General features: G+C 42.9%; 1 protein-coding gene across 8 annotated transcripts in view; it reads right to left on the reverse strand.

The window, feature by feature from the left end:
* The window catches only part of VWA2 (von Willebrand factor A domain containing 2), a 39,845-nt gene that overhangs the window by 4,617 nt on the left and 8,397 nt on the right, over window positions 1-26,831 (reverse strand). For 5 of the 8 annotated variants that reach the window (XM_081863671.1, XM_081863668.1, XM_081863670.1 and 2 more), the window contains exons 3-15: window positions 25,292-25,353; window positions 23,581-23,655; window positions 19,932-20,065; window positions 19,578-19,687; window positions 13,901-14,095; window positions 12,963-13,096; window positions 11,409-11,541; window positions 9,753-9,808; window positions 8,939-9,046; window positions 6,654-7,232; window positions 4,738-5,289; window positions 3,304-3,426; window positions 222-2,156 (exon numbers count right to left, since the gene is read on the reverse strand). In XM_081863671.1, the coding sequence (XP_081719797.1) occupies window positions 2,029-2,156; window positions 3,304-3,426; window positions 4,738-5,289; window positions 6,654-7,232; window positions 8,939-9,046; window positions 9,753-9,808; window positions 11,409-11,541; window positions 12,963-13,096; window positions 13,901-14,095; window positions 19,578-19,687; window positions 19,932-20,065; window positions 23,581-23,655; window positions 25,292-25,343 (2,379 nt within the window). In that variant the 5' untranslated portion in view covers window positions 25,344-25,353 and the 3' untranslated portion in view covers window positions 222-2,028. Of the gene's footprint in view, window positions 1-221; window positions 2,157-3,303; window positions 3,427-4,737; window positions 5,290-6,653; window positions 7,233-8,938; window positions 9,047-9,752; window positions 9,809-11,408; window positions 11,542-12,962; window positions 13,097-13,900; window positions 14,096-19,577; window positions 19,688-19,931; window positions 20,066-23,580; window positions 23,656-25,291; window positions 25,354-26,831 lie in introns of those variants that run through there. The other 3 variants (XR_014157000.1, XR_014157001.1, XR_014157002.1) reach the window with 3 other exon arrangements.

Genomic DNA, 26,831 nt, shown 5'->3' on the forward strand with positions numbered 1-26,831 from the left:
ATGAAGAAACATCAAGCCTACTTGCAATCAGTGTTGGATGCTGTACATGCTGGGAAAAAGGAACTGTTGCAAGGGAAGGCTGAGTGCTGGAATGTCTTACGACTCCCAAGATGGGCAAAACTGGGTGCAGATGCTGCCTCAGATTTTCACCTTGTTCTAAATATTTTTGGGTGCCTACTGTTTCATCATTCTAGATAGGTTTGCTAGTGATGGATGCAATCTTAGCACTCTGAAATTTACTCTTTATTTTCAACCATTTTGACTTTCCTATCTGCCTCAATAGGAGAGCCAATATAATCAAAATGGGTGGATGCCCAACCTTAGAGTAGATCCAATGAAAAAAATGGATTTTAGCCTGCTGCTTTCAGTTTGTCTATTCATACGGAATAAACTTTTTTAAAAAGGTATAATAAAAACACAAAATAACACTACAGTGCAGGAAGGTTGGAATGGCATATAAGGGCACTAGGAGCAGAGTGGTGAAACTTGTCTTCGTACCTTGTTTGAATAGCTCAGCTGTGTCTATATTCCCTCTGCTCAGCTGTCCCAATATCTGCAGATAAACAAAAATACATTCCAAGAACTGAAAGCTACCCCTGCAGTAGAGAACGAAACCTACTTCAGAAACCTTACATGTTTATATCCTTAACACAGATAAAATGTGGTAGGGCTGCAACTGGCAAAACTAAGAGCACTGCTTCAGCGAGATAAATAGAAAACTGATATGGATTTGGTGGTCAAACAAACAAACAAACAAACAAAACCCTCAATCCAGTAGATTCAACAGTTCAAAACAGCTTTATACCCATCTTAACCTCATACCCAACTCCTCTTATTACTGATCAGCATTTTCCCAAGTTATTTTTCACATTATGTTACTGCACGATGGAATGGCATAACTAAATGAAGCTGGTGCAGAAAGTCAAATGCTTATTAAATATTGCAACAGGTGAGCTGCTGATGTGGTGCTTTAGAACTACAAAATGCTTGTCAGGCCCAATTTAACAAGTTTTCTTCCTACAGACAGAAGATGCAGAGCGAAAAACAAGCAAACAACAACATACAGAGGACAACACAGAAAAGAATCGAGCATGGCATATGTACTGGGTGTTGGTTGTACCACAAGCGACGTACAACCAATAACCAGAGCTAGCCAACAGATTGCTTTTGCAAGCACAGGTTGCATGCTGCAAAGGAAGCCATTCCTAATAAAGTGATGAGGTGGTGCCCGTTTTTCTAAATCGTTGCACACTGTTTAGTCAAACTGATAGAATTTATTGCAAAAGGATTCTTGCAGCCAGTGGATTGGGAAGCTTGAAAATTGATTAGAAAAATTAATTGGAGAAAATGAGCCACCCTCATTTCCTCCACCTCAATCCAGGGGCAGATGGCAATTTAGCTGTGAGTGGACTTCATTCTGAGTTGGGATGTCAGACGCAGAAGGGAAGTGCCTGTGGAGGGGGCTTCGCTGTGAAGATCTAATGGGGGAGCAGTGGACTTTGGCTATATATTAGAGTTTAAGGTTTAAACTTAAAGCTATCACATTTTTTTAACCTGCATATTTGTAAATAAATTCAAATAATTAAAAGAAGGCATAAGCCTCCAGTGACCTCCTTCCCAAGGAAACCAAACCCAAGTAAGCACTGCATGCCTGGAACTTCTCGATGGTCAGGGAAATTCAGGCATCTGTAAACAATATAAATCAAACCTTAGTCATTTTGCTGGTTTCATCTGAACTTTAAAATGGTACCAACTTTCCCAAGAATGTCCAATCCAGTACAGAAACCGAAATCTTCAGAGCTATGAAACTCACCATACAGAAGAGACGCTGACCTCAAATGGTGAAAGTGTCAGTACAGCAACAATAAATATCTAATATCAACACAAACTAGATATTGGTCACCTCATTTGGCGTACCAGGAAGTGATTCTGTGCAAAACTCCTGTGCTTTGGGGAACAGCATTATTGCTTGCAAACGTTGACTGTGTTTCAGTTCTTTCATACAATGTTTTCAGTAGCTGAAGATAGTCAGTGAGTCTCTGGAATTTGCCTTTTGGAATGCTTGCGAGATCGATACGGCTGTCGCCAGCCGCGTCGCTTTTGTGGAGCACGGACCATGGCTGGATGCATCTGTGAAGTGTCACCCCTCTGAATTCCTATATTAAAAATAAAGAATGATTGTTTCCCAGAGCAAACAGTCAAATATGGTTTTCCTACATACAAAAATAAAACATGAATTTTAAATGAAGCCTTTTCATTTTTCCAACAGGTTGAAATGAGGCCTACAAATGAGTCTGTAGCTCTGTAGTGAAGTTGCTTCACTTAGTCCATTGACAACCTAGCAGGGACCGAAAAGGTCAACTTCAGCTATATATCAGTTAACTCTTTCATCGTTAAGACTATCCATATTATGGCTCCTCCCAACACCCAAAGATTTCACAAGTATATTTTCCAATGAGGTAAGGTCTTGTTTGCACTACCGATTATTCAGCAATCAAGTTCCATTTATCATGCTTCTGGCAATTTAGTAATACAACGCAGGGAATATTGCAAGGGGTAAGTTATTAGATCAAAAAGGAATCCCAGAAAAATAATGACGTTTTTACAGATAAAGATATGTGGGAGTGGAAGCAAATATGTGAGTACTCTTCTCTTTTGGTATTTGGTCTCAAGCATCCTAAAGGATGTCAGGAGCACCTTGACTGGTGGATGCAACCTGCTTTGTGAGGCTGGTGTCATCTGTGCAGCAACAAGGACATGCTCAAAGCGCCAACCTCATAGGAAGACAATTGTAGGCCTCCTCCTATGCTTTCTGATCCTTCCAAATAGGTCAATGCAGAAAAGAGGCAAAGCACATGTAGAGCGTCTCTTGTTCAGCAAAACAAATACAGTGCGCACTACATGCTAGGTTGTTCTGCTTTTGCTGTAACAAGCTGACTCTTTTGGAATGAGATCCGACAAGATCTTAGTGAAAGAGTGTGCCAATTAAACCTAAGAAATATATGGGTTTAAGAAGATTGCAGTGAGTCATTTAAGATTAGTATTTGTGAAGAGAACAAGCCAAAAGTACATTTACCAGTCAACCGTAAAATTTGATACTATGAAGCTTATTTAATTTCCCCACCCTCCCTTTTTCAGCATACTTTTAGGAATGTGATCTAAATGAAAATGAATTGACTTTATCTGGGGCAAAGGTACGGAGCAAGTGGATTCTTCAGGGATCATTTGTTTCAGATGGGGACAATGAATCTAAATGAGGGAGGAGGCCTAAATGCCTTTTGGCTACGGTACTTTGATGCTTACTGTTTTCACAGTGAGGTCCTACCCAGCCTTGGCACCGACACCAGTAGCTGCCATTTCCAGAAACACAAACTCCATCATTCATGCAGGGGTTGGGTTTGCAGAGGTTTGCTGGCTTCTTGGCCTCTGCAACAAACAAAAGAAAACAACAAGTCATGTTGACTGGTAGGCGCAAGAAGAAAGAAAGAAATCTAAGCTTTCTTAATGCCGCAGGATTCCAGTTGTTCTGTGGAGATGGAAATCAGTGAACACATCTGGTATTGCAGAAACGCCTTACAGCCTTAGAAGAGGGAAAGTCTCACACCTAGGACAAAGCTATACATTGAGTGCATTACTTAAATTTCACACAGCCAAAATCACAGCTGAAACTTTTTTGCTGGAATTAGGGATGCCAGCGTCCTGCTCCAGAACTTTCTACAGATCTTCCTCAACTCACAATTACTGTTCCTGGTTCCCATTTGTGCCATCACATGCCCTTCCTTCACACACAGGATCTGACAGTACATCACCTTACCAATCATTAAATAAATGACTAAGCTGCAGCTCTTCAAAGACTACAAGTTCAGTCTCATCTCGAGTTGTTTTGTAAACAAAGCACACTAGCCCGTGAAAGACCAGCTAGTCCTTTTGCCATTTACCACAAGCAATCCCTGTTTGATGTGTTAAGAATACGCACTAATCTTGGATGAACAATGGCTTAAAAGGTGAAACACATAATCAGACACATACTGATTTGAAGATGGTTTAAACTAAACACGAAGGGGAAGAAGTGTTTAATGTGGCTTCTTTTCAACTTCAAAGAAGGGGGGGTTAGGCATATGTGGTTGTTAGGTAGTGCTGAAGCATAGATCTTCTTTTTCTTCTTTTTCTCAGAAGTATGCTTACATCAGAAAAGGTAGCCCTGAAATCAATTGGCATTTCAAATTCAAGAACTAAATATGGCTCAAGTTTGGAAATGTCCAGACTAGCACTGTAATTTTATTGCACTGATGTTTCAAGTAATGTACTTTACTGGTACTTGATATGTACAATGCACTTCTAATTCACTGTAAATTGATATTTAGCCAGCCCCTTCGGACACTTGATATTGGTGATAAACCAAGAAACAAATGTGAATTCTAAAAAATAATAATATATGATTTATTATGATAGAAGTGACAAGCCTGTAGTCCTTCCAGATGTTAAGACTCCAACTCCCATCACCCTGAACCATCACAAATTGAATACTGGGAGCTGTAGCCCAATAACATCTGGAAGGTTGCAGGTTAGCAACCCATGGCTTATGGGCATATGTAGGGGGGAAAGGGCTGGCTCCAGGTTACACTGGGCAAAGGGTTATCCAAAATAATAATAAAATGAAGGTATTAATAAAGAAATGTGGTTTTATTCTATTCATTGTATACAGATACAACCCTAAAGTCAAAATAATCATCTTACCATCACATATTCTTTCAAGGATAAGTTCTTCATTATTTTTTAGCTCTTCATAGGAAGGAATCCTCAAGAGATTATTGTGAGAACCTGCAATCCTCAGCAATGAGCTCACTTGAACTTGTTCCATCCCAATAACCAGTAGCGATACATCATTATTACGTAGCTGTTGAGCTGGGACAACGGCATCCTCCACTCCAGCTCCACTTGTGACCACCACCACAATCTTCTTCACACCAGGCCTCACTCCTTTTTGGACAGTCATGAGATCGTCATAAATATGGAGCAAGGAGCTGCCAACCGAGGCAGAGCCACCTACAAAGGGAGCTTGACTGATGGCTTCATGGAGATCTGAGCTGGTCACATGTGTGTCCAGCCCAAACGTGGTGTGAGGCCTTTTCCCAAAGACAACAAGGCCTATCTGAGTCACATCCCGATTGATGTCAAATTGGAGAGAGAGGCTGCTGACAAAGGTTTTCAGCTGCACAAAGTTATTTCTTCCAACAGAAGCTGAAGAGTCCAAAGCAAATACCAAGTCCATAGACTGAGATGGGCAGCCTAAGGAAGGAAGGAAGGAGCAGCATTAAGCTTCTGAGAACATGGCTCAATAGCTGGAAGGCATCTAAAACACAGTCAAATGAAAGGGAATGGTATTTGCATAAGCTCATGTAGACATTAGTTTGGGCTAAATTTAGAAAGGCAGGAGTCTTAGAACAGCAGATTTCTTTTGAATTGTAAAAATTAAACGGCACTGAGCAAGCAGTAAGGTGAGGCAAAGCCAGTGCTAGAATATTGGATCACATTCAAGTTCTTGCTTGGTTCTGAGGCTCACCAAGGTGAGCTTGGGCCAGCGACCACCTCTCAGTCTAACCTACCTCACAGGGCTGTTGTTAGAATTAAAATGTATGCCAGCCTGAAGCCACTGAAGGAAGGGAGGGAGAAAAATGTAACAAATATCAGAATAAACCCAACATTTAGTTCATTTCTAAATAGCTCAGTCAAACTAAAACAATCTTCTAAATCAGGCATTCCCCAAACTCGGCCCTCCAGATGTTTTGGGACTACAACTCCCAGCATCCCTAGCTAACAGGACCAGTGGTCAGGGACGATGGGAACTGTAGTCCCAAAACATCTGGAGGGCCGAGTTTGGGGATGCCTGTTCTAATTAGTTAACTCATAATTTGCTTAGAAAAACTATAGACGTTTCATCATCTTAGAAGGTATAGATAAAGATCTGAATCAATTCCCTCTGATCAGCAAAGGCCATGGAAGCATTCACTAGCACCACCTTCTCAGAATTTGTTTTGAAGAAAAGCTCAGCTAAGCCTCTGAGATGGCTTAGCAAATAGCAGATCCATTTTGATTGCAGGCAACTAGACTTGATTAACTGCTGAGAAGTGATGCCTTTTGTTCCCATTTTCCATCATACATCTTCAAGTATGTATCAGAATATACCAGTGCCTCTTTAAGTCATACATGCAGGTACTGATTTATGGACACAATGTGTTCCCAGGAAATTGTTTGTTAGGCAAGTGGTCACATAAACAAGTCCACGATTTCTATTATTTCCTATGGAAACACTTCCAATGTGCAATTTGTCCACTCTTTTCATAGTTTTGTCAGATTTTTTCCTGGCCTCGGATTCATCTGATCTTGCTTTTCCTTCCCTCTCTCCATAGCTCCTGCCTGAAAATAGCTGCTGGGATGATGACCAGCAAATCACAAACAAAAAACCCAAACCGAGTAAGGAAATTGGCTGTTTGAATAAGTGAATCTGTGGAGCATATAGTGAGGTTTGGGCAGAATTCTTTAAGTGCAGATAAGTGAATTACTGGATAGCAAGTATGTGGATAGCAGGACCTGACAGCCAATAGTAGATGCTGAGATACCAAATATAATGCTTTCTTACCTAGAACCCTTACCTTGGCTGTCTATGCTGCATATTTTCCTTTGTAGTTCAGGAATCTTGTTGAAGAGACCTTGTGGGGATGAGTAGATCAGTGTCCACTTTGGATTCCCTGTAATATTATCCAGCTCTGCTTTCAAAGATTCGCTGCCAATTCCAATGAGGAAGACATCTTGGCCTCTGCTGTACTTAGCTGCCTCTGCCACCGAATCCTGAGCATTTGAATCCGTGAGCAAGACGACCACACGTGGGAGGTCATCGGGTGTATCAGCAAAGACTGGGCCGCTCTTAAAGCCATGCTGTGTAACGTACCGCAAAGCTTTGCCAGTCAAGGTGCTTCCTCCTCTGAACTGCATGGAATCAACAGCCTTCACCAGACTGAGTGCATCTTGGTGGTCTCCAATGCCGACGGCCATTTTGACATCGTTGCTGTACTGGGCCACACCCACATTCCCTGGGCTCTCTCTACTCCACACGGCTTGGAGAAACCTTTTCAGGAAAGCTTTATAGCGCAAGAAGCCTTCGAGGGTGGTACTGGATGAACTGTCCACCAGGAAAAGGAGGTCTACGCTGCATTCTAGACTCAGCTTGGGTGCTGGAAATTTTGTTTAAAAGTATTAAGAAAGGGTTAAGAAGTCCAAATAAAAATGTAATGAGACGTTTCTAATAGGGAGTCTAGAGTAGCCTGTTGAAATCAGTAAGCTATGATAATTTAGGTTTGCCAACTTTTAATTACAGTAACATTCACCCCAGGCCACGGAAGGATCTATCCACAGTGCAAAGTGTGCAGAATCATGAGCCTTGCTCCCAATCTCACTCTGAGCAGAATCTGCAGAAGCAATTAACAAATGAAGAGCCACTAAGGACTCAGCTACATTATAGTTTTTTAAAAAGTGTTTTAAAAGTGTTGTGACACCAGATGGCACTGTAGAGTTCCGTCTTTTGCCAACGTGATTTCCCATTATGAGGTTCACAATGCGTTTTCTTGAAACAATTTTTTGAAGGGTCTTAGATCCAGCCTACGATATGCAACCAGAAATGAATTGCTTGATCCATGTCTTCATAGAAATTCCTAGCAAAAATAACACTTGCTCTCCATACCAATATTCTATGTATAGAGCCAATTCAAGAGCGACCTGCGATTTTGAATGCTGCACTTCCTTTTAACAGCCTCCCCAATTATTTGATGTTTGCTGCCTTTTGCAGACATGCCAACTCTTTGGGTGTGGAGAAATAAGCAGCAACGACAGGTTGGCTGCAAAGACATAAAGCAAAGCTAACAGCACTATCTTATACATGTCTGCTCAGAAATACGTTCCAGTGAGTGTAATTGGGCTTGTTTCCAGGAAGACTGGCTTATAATTGACACCAGGCAGGCGCCTTCACGGTACTCTTTTCGGTGACTGCTAAAAACATTTTTGTTTAGGCAAGCCAATCCAGACATATAAACATGTTTTAATCTGGTTTTTAGCGTTGCGTTGATTGTAATTATTTTTTTAACAATTTAAAGATTTGTTTTTAACTGATAATTTTAATGTTTTCACAAACAATTTCAAGGTTTTCTTGCAAGCAAATTTTGTGTGTGTGTGTGTGTGTGTGTGTGTGTGTGTGTGTGTAAATAAGTAATTAATTGCAGCCTGAATGTCCTGAAATTCTCATCAAGAACCTTCAGGTCCTTTTCCTAAATACACTAACATGGAAGTAATTCCCCTTAACCTAAATGGGACCTATTTCCCAGTGAATGTGATTAAGATTACAGCTTTCACCGTGGGCTCATATAGACTTCTTTTTGTGCCGTATTTCTAGGCACAGGTCTGGACTTTAAAGCTCTGTGTCCAAGCAGTTATTTTTTTGTCCCGCTGCTTCCGCCAGGAAAACCTGCATTTTACTGCTGAACTGGAGCAAATGGCAATCCACACAACCCATTTGCTGTTTGCTCTTATTCAGCGGTAAAACACATGTTTTCCTGGGAAAAGCGCAGGGGCAAAAATAAAATAAAATCGCTCAGATCCAGAGTTTTAAAGCCCAGACCTGTGCCTAGAAACATGGCGCAAAAGGAAATCTGGATGAGCCCCATGTCTCAGTCACCAGAAACAAGCAGTACAAAAAAAAACCTTCCTCTGAAACATTTAATGTTTTGTTTAGTAAATCGAGTCTCTTAACCCTTATCCTTTTCTCCTCTTCCCTGTTATAAAACAAAAATAAGAACAACCAGAACTGTTACAGGAAACTGAGTGATGTCCGTGACACATTAAAAAACAACAACCTCAAAGCACTGGTGCCTAAGATGAAAAGGCATACCGCAATTAGCATCTCCTCCAAAGCCAACTGGGCAGACACAGTGGTAGCCTTCTAATCCCTGCTGAATGCATGTGCCTCCATTCTGGCAAGGATGAGAACCACAAGGATCTAAAAAAAACAAACCAACAACCAGGAAGGAGAAAGACAAGGGTACCCATTTAATTTTTCTATCAATGATTATAGAGCCTTTCTTCTTGTTGTTAAGTTGTAAACAGGACTGAGCTCTAGGAAAACTCAGGCACAGTTCACAAGGCATCTAAGCAGAGTATTTAACCCCAAGATCCCCTTTTTGTATCTAGCGAGAGCATATCTTGCCTTTTAGACAAGCAAAATAGACTCTGGAACACAGTAAAAGGGTCTTCATTTGACACTCTTCTTATAAACTAAGCTTCTCCTGTTTCCCTTTGTTGGCAAACAGAATGTCTATTAATTGAGGCACGATCTTATTTTACCCCATTTTTCTTCCTTTTTTTCTCTTTTTTAAATTGATTTATTATACCAACACCAACACAGACAACACTCACAAAACAAACTAACAAAAAGATACTGCAACTACAAATGCAAAGCAGATGTTACAGATACATCCCTAATTCAGTTCTTATTCATTTCTATTTGACTTCCTTCATCCTCAATGCAGGTCCAGTTGTATACTTAGTCAACTGTTTCTTTCTCAGTTCCTCTTCTCTATTTTTCTCTTTAACTTACATTCTTACACCATAATTTGTTTTGCGGAAATTAGTCAAGACAAGTCCAGGTATTAAATTAATACCTTATTATTTTTCATTTTGAAATGTTTCAGAAGACCGTATCTTACCTGGGCATGTGGTACGGAAGCATCTAGAAGGATACTTGATGAAGGTGTTCCTCCAGCTTAATTAGAAAAGCCAGTATATAAAAAAGTGAGATTGGGATAAACTTTAGTCTATGAAATAGAAGTTGACAACTTTCAGTTTGGTTAATATATACACAATTTTAAGCATGCCTAGTCAGAAAGCTTTGCAAAAATAAAGCCCGTGGAAAAACAAAAACAAAAAAAACAAGGCAGCAAAGATTTCACCACTGACGTCTCTAAACTCCATGCCACCCTCTTATGTTTACTTACACTAGGTTTAACCAATGTGGTGCTCTTGAGATGCTGGACTCCAACTCCCATCTGTCCCAGTCAGCAAGGCCAGTAGATAGGGACGATGGGATCTGGAGTCCAATAATGTCTAGCTGCATAATCGCTGGCTCCGCCGCCCATACACACACATTTGCTGTAACCCCCGAGAAGTACATCTTGAAAGTATGCTCTTCGTTTACATAAATCTACGTACTACGTAAGATATTCCAACTTCAGAATTCTGTTGGCCTGCTCAAAAAAATTTGCTCTTTTCAAAGCTATTTTATTTCTTTACTTCCCATGCTGCTTCAATCAAGATTTGTGTGTGTGTGCTATCACAAGCCTGCTTCCTCCCACCATCCCTAGCTAGTCCCCAAGGTAGATTTCTCATAGAGGAAACAAGTGGGGGATGCAGGGGGGGGGAGGAGCTGAAAGGAAATACTACATCTTTTAAAACGTCTTTATATACAGAAACAAAACAAAACTACAAAAGGCACAAAGATCTGTTTTCCTTTCCAAGTCCTTTCTCAAATATTTCACTTAGGGGTAACAAGCCCTTCTTACAAAGATTTGAGCATGCACCTACTTCCTTTTACAGGCATTTGACATTACTTATCTTGCATAATTTTAGGATATATCCTCAACTCAGCATGCAGGGAATTTTCTTGTTGGACCTGCTGCCCCCGAGCTGACAATATAGCCCTGTGTTTGCAGACTTTTGAGCTTCACATTGGCTGCAATATGAGCAGAGGCTATTTCCTGCCAGTGATTGAGCCTTCGCCCCATATCAGGGATGATCTTATAGCACTGTCAAAGGAGCAAGACAAGAGAAGAAGTGTTTCTTCCAACCAAGAGGCATGAAAAACATCCGGAGAGGCCTCGGTTGCGTACCAGGGCCAGCTGTGAGAGTTCTGGGCCTGGCTCTTTTTCTACCTCGAGGAAAGTAATCCATTGTGACACTGGAGGGAATTCAGGAATACAAAGATGTGCCCTGCATCTGAATCAAGAGATACTGTGTTGATTTCCAACTATAACTGGACTCAGCCAAATCTCTCTGCCTCTTTATCTCTCTTTTTTTATTCAAATGCAAAAATCTGCTGGAGACACTAGCTTCCAGGTGCTGTTGTGGGTGTAGCCTTGCTTGGAGTGTTTGAAACCCATTTTATTGTGTGATGGGCTCCATTTTGCTCCTGCCTCTCCCCCACTTTTTTAAACTTTATTTTTAAAACTTTCCTTAGAGGGCAGCAGGACAGGACAGTGCTGAGCTCCTGCCCAGCCATCACCTTCATTTCCCTAGGGCACCTATACATATAGATTTCATTGATCCCCACTGGGGTTTAAAGAGGCAGCACACAGCTGCTGACTCACTTGTAAAATGGGCAGAGCGACGTGCGCACGGCATTATTGCTCTTCGACCCCTTCCAGCAAAAGTAGTTTCCAACAAACTCTTTGACTCTCTCGAGTGTTTTGCGTTCGCACGAGTGAGATTCAGCTCTGCAGCCTGGGGCAAGGAGAAAATGGTCTCAAGCGTAGGCATTCATTGCCTGAGATTGAAAACTTTATGTACCCCCCAAAAGGGAGCACAGCAAAACATTAAGAGCACATTATTTACATGAAAAGGCTTTAGATTTCATCCCTGGCATCTCCCGCTGAAAAGATCAGATAGCAGGTCACAGAAAAGCCCTTTGCCTGAGACCCTAGGAAGCCACTGCCAGTCAGAGTAGAAAATACTGGGCTAGATGGACAAACCGCTTGAGCTGATATGAGGCAGCTTTCTGTCTTTCTTTCACACTTGCTTTTCTGATAGCAGTGGCAGGGAAGCCAACCACCATTTTGAACTTCCAACTATACACCCAAATACTTCATGTAGCTACTGCCATGGGGTAAGACTGGGCAATCAACAAGGTGGGCAGTGGAGGGAAGGGAAACACAGGACACTTGGCTAGGTGGCACCCCCTCTCTAACTTGAAGCCCACCCTAGGCGTTGCCCAGGCTTCTGTATTGCTTGCTGTGATATACAATTATAAAGGGTCAAACTACACCTAATAGGCATTGCATAGCATGGAACAAACTCTGGGTTTTTGCTGTTGTTGTTAATTAAATTAAGAGGTGTAGGGTGGGGCGGAAGTACAATTCCTACCATAAATACAATGTGTATTGAGGGGGAGCTTACCTCTTGCCTTCCCAACCCCAATCTACAAGGAAGCTGCCCCTCTCCCATGGCAAGGGCTTCAGATTAAAAGTATTGGGGGGGGGGGAGTTCTTCTCACCGTACAACGTGTTGCATCCAATGCTGCTTTTCCGCTTCCACAATGGAACTTCCCTTCCTCTACTTGGCAACCCCCCGCTCACTTCCTTAAAATCTTCTCCAGAAGCTTGGAAAACAGATTTTGGGAGGGCAAGTCCCTTGGCTCAAATGGAACTCTACCCGCGCAGTGTTGGATACAACCCGCGACATTTACAGCAGGACCAGCATCCCACCAATGGTTTAATTATCAAAAACTGAAGACATTGCTACACGCTCTACAGTAAATTTAACAGGCAGCTTAATTCTCTTAGGCGTGTGCAGGGATGGAATGGCCGTGTATGAGGCACCACTGCTGGAGAGTCTTACTTGCTGCCTTCAAGCTCTCAGAAACAGGCAACCCTACAGGCAAATAGCAGCTCTGCCCTTAATCACCAGACTTTGAAGCTTCTCTGTCTTTCTCCCTCTCTGTCTGGAATTTCTCTTCCTTCCTGCCTTCTGATAAACAGAAAGAATGCCCTAGATTAGAAAAGCAGCCTGGAGGGAGGAAGGACAAATGAGGCTTTGGGTCCAGGAACACAAAAAAACCCCCCGCTGAACGTGACAGCTAGTGCCTATACAAAATAGATGGCAAGACTTGTTTAATCAGTGTGTAGACGACTAAAAACCATTTTTACCTGGAAATGCAGCGCTGCAGACGGCAGACTCTGTAAGGGCGGTATATAAACCATTGGAGGCGTCATCAGCATCTTCAGCAAAGAGGATGTGCCAATCGGCCGGCTCACTGGCTAGTGCCTGCAGTTCTTCCCATCTGCACAGAAATAATTCAGCACAACAAATAAAGGACTGCAGCATGGCAACAACGTAATGGCAATGGGTGTCATAATTAACAGGGGCTATTTAAAAGAGCATGGTGCATGTATAGATGTGTGTGAAACTGAAGCCCAATAGCAGCCGTTGCTCTGCTGTAGTTACTACATTTTCCAAACACAAACGTTCTTTTTCCGTTCTTACCACATTTGCTTTAACGAAAGATTTTCCAACACACACCCTTGCCATTATATCAATAGAAAAAGGATGCACACAAACGTACACCTTGGAGCTTTATATGCACACTTAATGCAAGGAAAGGGAAGGACCTTTTTGATAGTGGCTCCTGTGGAGTTGGCTCCCCACTGAGGTTTGCCTGGCCTCTTCATAATGCTCTTTTAGAAAGCAAGTCAAGACACATGCCTTTTTCCATGCTTTTGGAAGAGGCATAGGAGTCCAGGGTTTTTTTAAAAGTCAAATTTTTTTATAGACTCGTGGATAATTTAATGTTGTTTTTGTTGTGTGTGGGGGGGTTATGGAATTGTTTTGGTATATTTTATTTATTATATTGTTTTGTTTTCTTCATTTATTGATGTAAACCTCTCTGGGATACAAAACTCTCCCTAGCGATGCCTAAAACTCTCCCTAGCAATGGGTTTCTAGCATGTGGACCACCACTTTCTCTTCAACTCTCTAGCCTGATAAATCTCACTTCCAATGCAAGCCTTTTCTTCAGTCACTGGTAGTCAGTAAGTAATGGAGCACCCCTGGCTTCTTCCCACTCTAGACTAGAGGATAAACTTACCTTGGGAAGCTGACTCCCACAGCAAACACAGCAATCCCTCTTTCTTTTAACTGCTTGGCTGGCACTGCCACATTGCCCTGAGATCTCCCATCAGTAAGGATTATAAGGATCTGCGGTATGGATGAGTTTCTGCCCCCAGAGAATCCTTTCCGAAGAATGTATTTCAGAGCAAGTCCTGTTTCTGTTCTCCCACCTCTGAGTTAAACAGAAGAAGAAGGGGGATAAGTTAACACTGCTCTCTGCTTCGTTTCCAATAGAAGACCTGTCATTTGCTCAGGGAAAATGCTAGAATACAGAATATGGTTTGTTTGGAAAGTCAACAGGTGATGGAGACTATTACTGGAAGAAAGAAGGCTGTATCACATAAGTAAAAACAATCTTGATAAAATAGGTGCAACATACACAAATATGCTGCTTGAGAGCAAAAAGAGAATGCATTCCACCTTTCCAGCAGGCAGGACAGCAAAGAGGAGCAAAAAATGTTTTAAGATGGTGCACATTCCTCTTAAATGTAATTTCTACTTCACTCTTCTCCCCTTTCCCTACTGACTGTATAGGCAACAGTCATTATACATTGCTTTGGAGTCAAGTAAGTCTTATCCAATAACCCATTACTATCAAGTGGGGGGAAACTACACATTACATATGTACAGTCATACCTCGGCTTGCAATCAATGTGGGTTGCGTGGTTTCGGGTTATGGACATGCCGAACCTGGAAGTACCGGAATGAGTTACTTCCGGGTTTTGGTGCTTTGCGCATGCACATAAACACTAAATCGCACTTTGCACATGCACAGAAGTGCCGAATCGCAGCGCTGTGCCTCCCGCATGGATCACGTTCGCAACCCGAGGTTCCACTGTACAGTGGTACCTCAGGTTAAGTACTTAATTCATTCCGGAGGTCCGTACTTAACCTGAAACTGTTCTTAACCTGAAGCACCACTTTAGCTAATGGGGGCTCCTGCTGACGCCGCGCCGCCGGAGAACGATTTCTGTTCTCATCCTGAAGCAAAGTTCTTAACCTGAAGCACTATTTCTGGTTACAGATAGGTAGCCGTGTTGGTCTGCCATAGTCTGAAGTGTGCATCTGAAGAAGTGTGCATGCACACGAAAGCTCATACCAAGAACTGACTTAGTTGGTCTTTAAGGTGCTACTGGAAGAAATTTGTTTTGTTTTCAATATTTCTGGGTTAGCGGAGTCTGTAACCTGAAGCGTATGTAACCTGAAGCATATGTAACCTGTGGTACCACTGTACAATGAAATCCAATGGCCCTTCTACCACATGAGAAAACCCCACAAGCTTCTGGAGAGGAACACGAACACTCTCCACACACCACTATCTCTGGTCCAAATTGCCCCACCCATTCACAGTCAGAGGGTTCAAAATAAACACTTGTCCTATGGTACCTTCTAATCAGGGGAATCTCCAGGTTGCAGCCTGGGGCAACTCTATTATCTTCTGGTCCATTTGTTTCAACACAAAACAAGCTACTTCTCATAGAGATAGATCTGAACCTGGCACTCAGGGTGAGTGCACGTATGATGCAAGTTCATCTCTTGGCAGTCACAAGAGCAAGGAATGACTCGCATCCAATGGAGGCGGCTCACACATGCAGAGTCACCGGGTACCAAGTTATATATGTATGCCATGATTCATATTGCCCTGCTTGTGGGGGATGCTGCGTTACAAAGATTTCTAAAGAGTCACTGCAGGTGCAGTTTCATCTCTGCCCCCACACTTGCACTCCAGCATCTGTTAAATGTTAGGCTGCAGATGTCCAAGACATTAAGTGCCGTTCTGGGAAGCCCCCTCGGATTTTACTAGCTGGTCACTGGCTCTATTAGCCAAGTATTTTGGCTGTCACAGGGTTTTTCTTCTTCTGCTGTGAGAAATCATGCTTGACATACAAAGAATCTAGACTGCAACAAACACAAGGAAAGACTGGAAATGATATACAGTGTGGTAAAACAAGTCTGCTGGTGGTGGCAATACCACAATGCTAACAATTCGCATAACTGAAGAGGCCATCTAAGGTGAGAATTGCAGAATGGTCATATTCAGTATTATATTTTCTTGCATACTTCCAGTCACCACTCCAACTAACTCTGTAACAAAACTCCCTTGATTATCTCTGTTTTCTATGCCTGTTGTGCGAGTTTGACCATTTCCAGTTACTCTTTCTTAGAGCTGCTTTTATTTCCATTCAAAATGATTGGGGCAAAACTGTGAATAAACTCCTTTTAAAATAAATCACTATGTTACCCCCTCATTTCCACATGCCTACAACTCTTTATTTTGGGCCATGTTTATTCAGTTTTTAAAAAATGACCCTTATTGTGATTTCTGTATTTCCTTGTGTAGTCAGTATTTGATCATACTCACGCTTTGTGATGCTTGGTTCTTTAATCTACACACTTCTCTTTGTACCACCCTATAATTCTCAGTTCTCTAAACTCCTGCCAGAGCTGGCTTTGATCTTTTCTAGGTCTCCCCTTTATTCCCTTACTTAAATGTTCTCTCTCTTGAGCCACATGTCAAGAACACATCAGCAACACTGCAGTAGCAGTCAAATCTTCCTGAGCCAGCTACATTTTGTCATTGCTTTGCTTCCATCTCCAAATGACTTGAAACTCTTGACGGCTTTGATTTTAAATGTGGCAGGGTGTTTTTTTTAAAAAAATAATTTCTTAGATCCTGTGCAACCAGGACTGTTTTTCGATTGAGGAGATGGGAGTTCCTTTCAGTCAATGAGTTGGCAGGCCCTTCGGTTTTAGTTTACCAACCAAGCCAGGAATGTCCTTTCCACATTGTTTGTTACGACAAAATTGACACACTCATACCTCACATTGATATGAATACCTGTGTGTGAGGCATGCGAGTTTGTCACCAGAAAACAGCCTCCTCTTTTTTTTCTGGCACTGTGTCTTCTTGTCAATTAGACCCAGAGAGAAAAAGGAATGGTGTACCCCATAAGTGATGTAAAATTTGCATGCAAGTGATTAAAAACACTGTGGCAGGATACTTATCCTTTTCATGTGTCTTATCAGCAAGAAAGTGATTTTGTGAAGCACAATGGGCTTGGCCATGAAGAAGGACACTATGAGAACCAGAATCACCCTATAGATATCAACTCACAGCCCCAATGCACTAGCGGGAATCCTTGAATTGGCTTCTACTAACAGAATGAGGTGGCTGAAACTGGCCCACTCTATTTTAATGCATGCGTCATTGGTTGCGATACTTCTAAACTGCTTGAAGCCTATCTTAGCATTAAGAGCCACAGACAAAAGATTGAAGAGGGAGGGGGAGAACCAAGTGGCCATGAATGCAGACCTTCATATATTCCAATTCTGCCCTCTGAAGTGGTTGCTGCCATCCTGGCTATTTTTGCCAGTGATATCTTTAAGCTAAAACCAGGATTTACTGGCAAACTGAAGGACGTTATCTCTGCTGCAGCTGTCAACGTTCTCTTCTCAGCATTAAAGGAATGTCAGCACATGTCTAGATTCCAGATATTCAATACCATTTCACAGCCTCTGCTTTCAGTTGCACTTCAGAAGCAGTCAAAGAGGAATCGGGGGTATGCTTTTCATACCCTGTCTTCTCTTGAAACATTAACAGCTCAGTCCAGTCCCACAAGAGGCAGAGAGGAATCTCCACTTAGCACAACAGAACCCCATTTCTCTCTCTTCTCCATCTCTTTCCTGGTGGCAGGTGCATACTTGGTGTCCAAAATGATCATGCAGAGGGAGGGCTGTGTGGGAGCCCTGGAGGGGTGCAGAGATCTTCCTGGCGCATAGAGTGTCTGTGTGCACATGTTGGGGTTTGAGAGAGAAGGGGGGAACTATACTTCAAAATAAGTAAAAATGAGGAAAACTTTCTAAATATTAGGCTACACCATATTATGGGGAAATGATATGCAAAAACAGAACAAATTAGCCACTTAAGAGACCTCATGTCTATCCCTGGGGACAAAAAAAAAAATCCACCCCCCCCACATCATTTCTGGAATACAGGCAGCGACTGTTTTAGGTGTGTCTGATATGTGTGTGACATCACAAAAGGGGGCGGAACGGGGAGAGGCGGCCTTATGTGGGTGCTGCCGATGCACGTGGAGGTCCAGAATGTAACCGACACACATGTACACTAGAAGGAATTCCAAAGCTAAGGAATGGCCACCCAGAACAGTTCCTTGTAAGTCCTTGCTGTACATGAAGGTTGTCACCAAGAGACCATCTCTGATTCACTGTAATGTTTGTAATCTTGTAGTCTGAAGCACACTTAGGGGGTGGCTGGCTGTGTGCCTTTGAATACTATTTTGCTTGGAATCACAAATAGGGAAAGTGCTGTTACACTCAGGTCCCACTTACTGGCTTCCCATAAGCATCTGGTTGGCTACTGTGAGAATAGGAAGCTGGATCCATGCCTTTGGTCTGTTCTAGCAGAACTTTTGTAGTTGGTGACCCTCACTCCGATTCTTAACACATCCACTTGGAAATAAGACCTATTAGATTAAACATAACTTACCGTATTTTTCGTCCTATAGGGCGCACCGGTCCATAGGACGCACATCGGGTTTTTTTTGGGGGGGGGAAATGAATAATAAAAAAATTATTTCCCCCCCCAGCCGCGGCTGCCGCCCCAAGCCTTGCACACGCCTGCCCGAAGCACAGGGCACCCTCCGGAGGGCTCCGCGTGCTTCGGGCTGCAGGCTGCCGCCCCAAGCCTCGCACGCTGGTGGGACCTCCCGCCGGGCGCGTAAGGCTTGCAGACACTCGCCCGAAGCAAGGGGAACCCTCCGGAGGGCTCCGCGTGCTTCGGGCAACAGGCTGCCACCCCAAGCCTTGCGCGCTTGGCGGGAGCTCCTGCCCAGCGCGCAAGGCTTGGAGACACTCGCCCGAAGCACGGGGAGCCCTCCAGAGGGCTCCCTGTGCTTCGGGCAACAGGCTGCCACCCCAAGCCTTGCGCGCTCGGCGGGAGCTCCTGCCAGGTGCGCAAGGCTTGCGGACACTCGCCGGGGCTACAGGCTACTGCCTGCAAGCCTTGTGAGCCCGCGGGAACTCCCGCCGGGCTTGCAAGGCTTGCGGATAGCTTCCTGAAGCCTGGAGAGCGACAGGGGTTGGTGCGCACCGATGCCTCTCACTCTCCAGGCTTCAGCGAAAGCCTGCATTCGCCCCATAGGATGCACACACATTTCCCCTTCATTTTTGGAGGGGGAAAAGTGCGTCCTATGGGGCGAAAAATACGGTACTCCCATACCAGCCTTTTTGTTAAGTTAGATTGACATTTAAACTATTTGTACCATGGGACACCGAATATGGCTGGATATAGAAAATCAGCTTAAATATAAATATACCAATTAAGTTAGGTCCCAGGAAATGATCTGGAGGTACATGAAGCCATCATATTGCTGAAGCTAAGCTGGTGGTCTGGTTGACAGGAGACCAGCTGGGAACCAAATGGATGCCACCCCCACCCCCCCACCCCCGATTCCATAAAATAATGAAGTCAAGATATAAATCAATGAATAAATCATTAAATATTTCATTCACAACATCGAAAGTAAAATGTTCCAAATACAACATGAACATGCAACTATCAGAATGAAACTATTACTTGCCAACTACTTATTTTAACTTCCTTAATAAGAACTCACACGTATAATAATTCTTACTTGAACACAATCTTCCTGAGTTTGTCTTTTATCTCCTGCTTGGTGAAATATGCATCCAAAGGGAACTCCAAATGAGGAGTGTTGCTGAACTGTATTGCTCCCACTCTGACCTGAAAGGGGAGGGGAAGGTCAACAAGGCGGATTTATTTTTATGCAGTTGCTACCATTCCAGGAATGCTCAAAATGGCTACAGCAAGAACAGACATGGGAAGTGAACTAGCAAACCCCATAAAGATAAACTAACAAGAATTCCCCAAGTTGCCTATATTCTCCTACAGACATACACAACATGCATCTCCCAAATTCTACACGGCACCCAGTGAGTGGAATAAACTGGGGGTGGAGGGCGCTCACCTTTCCTGGATTGATGTCCAGAGCATCACAAAGCTTGACTGCTAAGTATTTTGACCTTTCAAAGCTCCCTTTGCCAATGCTGTAGGATCCATCGAACAGAAACAAGACATCAACTGGGGCAGAGCAATTCATTACTGGCAGAAGAGAGAGGGATTTTTTAATCACAACACATAGTAATAATGTTAAGAAGTCAGGTTGCCTGGGAGTACAGAAGGAGGAGGAGAAGAGGACTGGTGGGGGGTGGGGTGAAGTATACATGCTGAAAAGAAACCAAGGATAACATTCCTTATAATACATTAGCAAGCGAAGGTCTGAAGGAAATAAGAATTCAAATGCACATCACCATTCATTAAACAAAAACTCAGTACATACACTTCTTTGTTTTGTTCCCAGTTGCTAAAGTTTTCAGCCTCTAGATCATGAGTGGGGAACCCTGTTCAGTGCAAGGGGCACAGGCAAAAATAGGCAGAACAATCACTGTGAATTTAATCTCTGTACTGTAGGCTAGTTTTATCACACTCACACACTCCTCTCTGTCCTCTGTGTGGTGTCTGTAATCACACGCGATCAGGATCTAACCAGCATCACTCCAGCCATTCCAAAATCCAGGAAGTGGAAGAGATAATAATATTGAATGTAGCCATATGAAATTGAAAATTGAAAATGGTTACATGTTGCAAGCAACTGTCTTGCCTTGCGGTTCCAAACACCAGCCTGAGAAAGCCTTTAAAGCCAGGGATGAGGAACCTGCAACCCTCTAGGTACTGTTGGACTCTCTGATTCCCATCAGCCTCAGCCAGGATGACCAATGCCCAAGGATGACGGGAATTACAGCCCAACAGCTTTTGCAGAACCACAGATTCTGTATTGATCTTTAAAGCACATCCCTAGTTGGGTCAACAACTTTCAGGATCAGGTCTTAATATTCCCCAAAGATGGCTCACTCCTCTAAGCTCAACTAACCTTCTCATTGGTGGTGGTGGTGGGGAAATGTCATAGTATCATAGAAACTGCAGTCTGAGAGGAGCAGAAGTTATATCTGCAATACTAGCTGCCATAAATTGCTGATTAATCATGACTGCCTATGCGCCGAAAGGAATTTTCTCTCTGTCTTATTATTTAAAGACACAAACGAGATGTCGTGGAGCCTCTTTTGGCTTTACAGCTTTGTTATGGATGATTTAGGTACATTGCATTCTGCCTGAGGGACTTGGCATTAATGATCCCTACAGTCTCTTGCGGTTCTAAGATTCTATTAAATCCATAAGTTTAAACACTTGTGGTTTGCTTGAAACAAGTTTCACAGAGTCAGTTTCATACTAGCATCAGGTTTTCCTGAGACCATGTCCTGGTGTTACCTGAGCATGCACAAACTTGCCTGCAAGGCAATTACTAGTTGCTGGGAGTGTGTGCCAAGGCAGAAGCTTCAAGTTGACAGAGTTGGATTAAGCTAAGGTTGTCCTTTAATTTTACAGGGAGGGGCCTGTGAAAATGGGCAAAGCACAAACATGCCCTTGGAAATTTGGAAAACATTTGTTTCAGTCACTGTAAATACTCTGCATCCCTGAAATTAGTAAAAAAAAAAAAAAGGACTGCACTGATAAATAAGGAATAAGCATGTCGGCAAGTAAAGGCTGCTTCCATGCTACAACACTCAAAACAGTGCACAGAAAAGCTATCAGATTCAGTTACTGAAAGCCCAACTACAGCAGAGACAATGGGCAAAATCAGAAATGGAATCTTACAAATCGTATTCCCCCAGGCTATATGGGCCAAATTCCATTAAATGTGGGAGAAATCTAAGATCAGCGTTCCTAAAGTTTCTATTGCTATGTTTTTTAACAGCAGCCATGCAGGAGAAATGGTTGTCTTAAATTTGATTACAGCGGTGACACCAAGAGAAGGGGTCCTGCTAGCCTTTCCACCCCGCCCAGTGTTCAATCCACACCTCTGAAGCTGCTGTGTGCAGTAGAGGAGCCCGGCTTTTTATTAGCCTTATTTATTTTAAGCAGATGATGATGTTCTCAATTATCTGCCCTCTTGTGTCTTCCCCTCCCCATTTTAATTTTTAATGATTGCTTTGTTGTTTCTTGAATGTTCTTAGCTTCTCAGAGTCCTACTCTGGTAGATGTAAAAGGTGGGACACACATTATTCTAATAAAGTAACAAGAAATGTCATCTTTAAGGGAAGAGTTAAATCGCCTTGCTCCATACTGCTCCAATCAAATTCAGAGTTCCACTATTATCTGCTTATAAGTACTGTAAAAGCAAACATAGGGGAAGCCAGTTATGAATTCCCTACATCCTATATTTTTGTTTGGCCTATTCCAAGAGACCCCTTCACATGATGGCCCAAACCCTGTCCCCAGCTCCCTGGACCCTATGGTTTCTATGCATGTAGGGTTTTACTGACCTGGACTACCCATCATATAGGATTGTACTTTGCACAGAGGCAGTGTTTCTTCGGGGGGGGAGACACTGGGGTACGCATACCCCCCAACATTTTGTGTATCTAAATTGAGGGACAGTATTTCAATATAAGTAGGAAAAAGAGTAGCCCTAAAAAAATTTTTTTTAGCAAAAACGCACTGCATAGAGGTCTGCATGCATAGGCTTCCTTGCTCAGACTTCCAGACTCAACTTGTGAACAATAGGTGGCTGGAACGGTGTCATCTGTGAATGGGACCAGTGGTATGGCCCAGCTGCCCCTCAATGCAGGGGAAACCCCCCTGCAGATAAAATGCATTAAGGGGACAAGAAGCATTTAATTGGTAAAAGATTTTTACATTCAACAGGTATAGTGGGTCAATTTAAATCCTACGTAACTTACATATTATGGTGTACTGTATTTGTTTTTATAGCCCCCTCCCACCTTAAACCGTTGTTACCCATCCTAACTCCTCTGATATATAAAAACTGAACTAATTTTAAAAAAAACAAGTAGGAACTGTTCATGCAGCAAGGAATGAGAAATTTGCATTTTTAAATAAGCATGAATTTATTCTTGATTTCCTCTCTCTTTTACTTTGTCTTCCAGGACAGCACATCATTATCCCCTTTGGCTTTGATTTCTGCCTAGTTAAAAAGATTTGAAATCAGTCCGCCCCCCCCCCCAAAAAAAAACAGATTAAAAGGGATTGAAAGTTTTAAAGCATTCCACTGAAAGCCACTGAGTCATGTTATACAGTAACCTTGTTAATTCCTATCTGGCAATAGTCCACTGCACCCCTCATTAAACGGTTGCTGGAACACTGAGATGTTTCAGCAACAGAGGATACTACTATAGCTGAAATTAATCCGCTAGGAAAAAAGACATATACTCAGAATGCACAGCCAAAGGTGTCAAGCACACATCCCAACACACAATTAATGGGTATAAACCATACAGTTTCCACAGCTGCTCTTCTCCCCAAGTTCACCTCCCACTACAGCAACATAAAAACTTTTCAGCCTGCAGATCAAGCTAGCTTGGCAGCATAAATATAGAATAAATTACACAACATTAGGAGCTCATAGTCAAAGATCAGAAATTATTTTAAATAGCTGGGTGAATAAAAATATGTTGATCATGTAATGAAGGGTACAAATCTGCAGGCGGGAGAACTAGGCATTGCAAGAGCTTTTTGTGCAACAAACAAAAAAGACTCACGTTGGCCAGCTGCTGAAATTTTCTCAATGGTTTCCTGGCTGACGTGCAGTTCTTGGATGCTCCATGACACAAGTGCTATAAAATCAAGTCGTCAACACAGTTAACCAGCTATTACCAAAATATTTTAACAGAACCTCTTTAAAGTATTGCTTTCAGATGATTTCCAGAAAATATCAGGATAGGGACAGGCAGCGGCAGAGCAAGCCCGTTGGGCACCCGGGCGGCGGACAGGACCTGCGCCCAAGGGTGGGGCCAGCCGGGGCGGGATGTGGTGCAGGGCCTCTGAGGAATCTGCCTGCCTCCTCCCACTCAGCTGCCCCACAGTTGGGGGAGGGGCAGCAGGCAGGCAGTTTGGGGCTGCACGGAGCCTGCGGGCACCCAAGCCACTGTGTCACTCCCAGGAAAGATGCATGGCTTGGTGTGCTGCAAGCCCCACTGTGAGTGCCACCTGCCATTTTGTCACCCCCCCTCAGTGGTGACACCCGGGGCGGATCGCCCCACCACACACCCCTTCCTCTGCCCCTGAGGACAGGATAGCTTGTGTGCTTTCTCTTTGGCACCCATTTAAAGATGCAAATGGTCATACAATAAGCACAATAATCTAGCTTTTTCAGCTGCAGAAAGGCTATCAAGGTACACAAGACACAAAAGAATACTAGGCGGTATTCAACTAAATTTTACTCTTGAGTAGACCCACTGAAATTAACAGTCGTTATGCTCATTAGTTTCAATGCGTCTACTCTGGGTTAAATAACACCCACGTTGCTTCAACACTGAACAAAATGTTATGGAATTGACAGAGCTGACTTAAAACTGACTGGTATCAGTGTATAAATTGAGTAATTTCCTTACAGTTGAAAATATTTTTTAATCATTTTAAAACTTTACCAGGTCACAGCATAAAGTTTGTTTGATGGGGTTCACTGGAGAGTTTTGTGGCTCACGTATTGGTAGGTCTTGCTTGGGCCCTCCGGACAGATCTTGATAAACTAGAACTTTGAGAAGGTTTAGACATAATGCCATGCCAAACTATGGCATATGAATGTCCTAGGCATACAGGCTCCCAAAAATAAGATTGCAGCTAGTCTTTGCTGTTCCCACTCCTGTTGAGATGTTTCAAGTTTACTTTGTCATCCAAACCTGGGCTTGTATTTTGTCTCCAGCAAAACAAATCACAAGCCCAGGTTTGGATGACACCCTAAACCAAATCATGGTTAAGCTCGCAGCAGCACAGCAACAGGAGAACCAGAGGAGTTGTGAAGCAAGTGTGATCTCCTCTGGGGGAACTCTCACCCTCCTGTGTGTTGCAGGAAGCAACGGTTTGGCTAGTAACAGTTTGGCTGGGTGAATCAGCTTGATTCCTGTTGCTGTGAGACAACAGGATCAGAAAGAAGGATTGTGTGGCATATTGTAACTTAAAGAACAAAGAGAGTGACCTGGTTTTATACCATTCTGGACACCACACAAATGCTGTTATAAGATTTGTACCAATGATATTGTTCATTTTCTGTGCATGCCCAGCACAGCACAGTGTATGATTTGGTCACACATTTGTGTGGAGCTGATGCACAAGTACCATACAAATTTGTGCCTAAGTGGATGCAGCCTTATTCCTTATTCTACAACCATCACCAACTTTCTCCTGTGTTTAAAAGGGCAGATTTTGCAGGACACAACATTCCACCCACGACTATTTACCTTGTAAACTCACCTTGGGAAAACAGGAAAATGCAAGCGTAGGCAAGACACATCAAGAGGCTCATGATGACAGCACTGCGTGGTAAAAAGGCACGTATTATTTCTAGGAAAGGTGCTAAACATATTATCTGACTTTTAAGATCTTGACTATCAAAGCGCAGCTGGTGCACACTATACAATTGCAAACAGATCCATTTTCTGATTGTACGTAACACATCAGCACCATTTAACTTTATGAGCTACTTATAAACCTCCTTATGCTGCTCTAAACAGCAATGACATTTTTGCATAAACAAAGATCTGGCCTCTATCTAGCTGGCTAGTGCCCAAGTTTACTGTAGCTAAAACTTTCCATTTAAACTGTACATGGAAACTATAGTTTGGTGACGTAAGGCTGGCATGACTCATTGGCGAGTCTTGATCTATTGTTTGTGAATCATGTGCTATGCTATATATATAATGCCCCATCTACCAACTCACAAAGCTTCATTTGAGCTCCTCTGGTTCAGCACTGTTTTTCAACAGAAAGCTTTAGACTAGAATCCTGGCAAGCAGCATATTAATGCCTACGGATCAGCATCTCTTGCTGAAGATAGACTAGATACATAAAGAAAGATATCACACAGCATAGGTCTATCAATGGAGGCAAGTAGATCTGAGCGTGGCTAATACTTAATGGAAGGCCAGCTGAGAACTCAACATTTGCTACATCGAGCTCCTTGGATACAGCCTGAGATAGTGATTAATATCCTTTCAGGTATTTTGCCAAAGGTAATGTCAGAGCTAAAAACAGTAGAAACGTATTTAACATAGGACAGCTGGTGTTTGGCCCCTAAATCTTTCCAGAGGCTTTCGGGATGCCCTGGAGCCTCATTTTCCTATACCATGTATGAACTAAGGTGGTTCTTTGCATCTACAAACTGGTAGTTCAAGCAGAGTACGTTTGAAAAGGCACAAGTGCTTCTCCTTGCCAACCACAGTCCATGTCCCTACGTCAGAGGCCATATGCTTTCTAGGGAGACTCAAATCCCACCACCTCTTATTTTACTAGCTGAATTCTGGACATTTGCCTGACTCTTGCATACCTATATTTCTTATATTTTACAAACATAATTAATGCTCAAAGGGCTGATTCTCTACAGGACAGGTCATTCTGTTTTTAACCCAGGGATGGAGAAGCTGTGGCCCTTCAGTTGCTGTTCCCATTGGACTCAACAAGCATGGCCAATGGCCAAGGAACACAGGTGTAGTCCAACAACAACTGGAGGGCCTCAGGTTCCCCATTCCTTGTTTAACCAAATGAAGGTAACGGCGACAACAACAACAACAACAACAACAACGAGTTCCTCAAATAGCTCTGGTTCCCTCTTTCTCCAGTCCATCTCCTGGGATATGCCAGTAAGATAATGATATATTTCTCCACTCCCCACAAATGCACACTCAAATAACTCCAGAACTGCTCGACTGTAAATTCCCAGAAACACATGAACAAGTCCCCACTTGCCCTGGCAGGTGAGTCAACCAGGACGCTATAGCACAAAGTGTGGGGAGAT

This window comes from Podarcis erhardii (genome assembly GCF_964252035.2).
Source record: "Podarcis erhardii genome assembly, chromosome: 5".
In the NCBI taxonomy this organism is placed as follows: domain Eukaryota; kingdom Metazoa; phylum Chordata; class Lepidosauria; order Squamata; family Lacertidae; genus Podarcis; species Podarcis erhardii.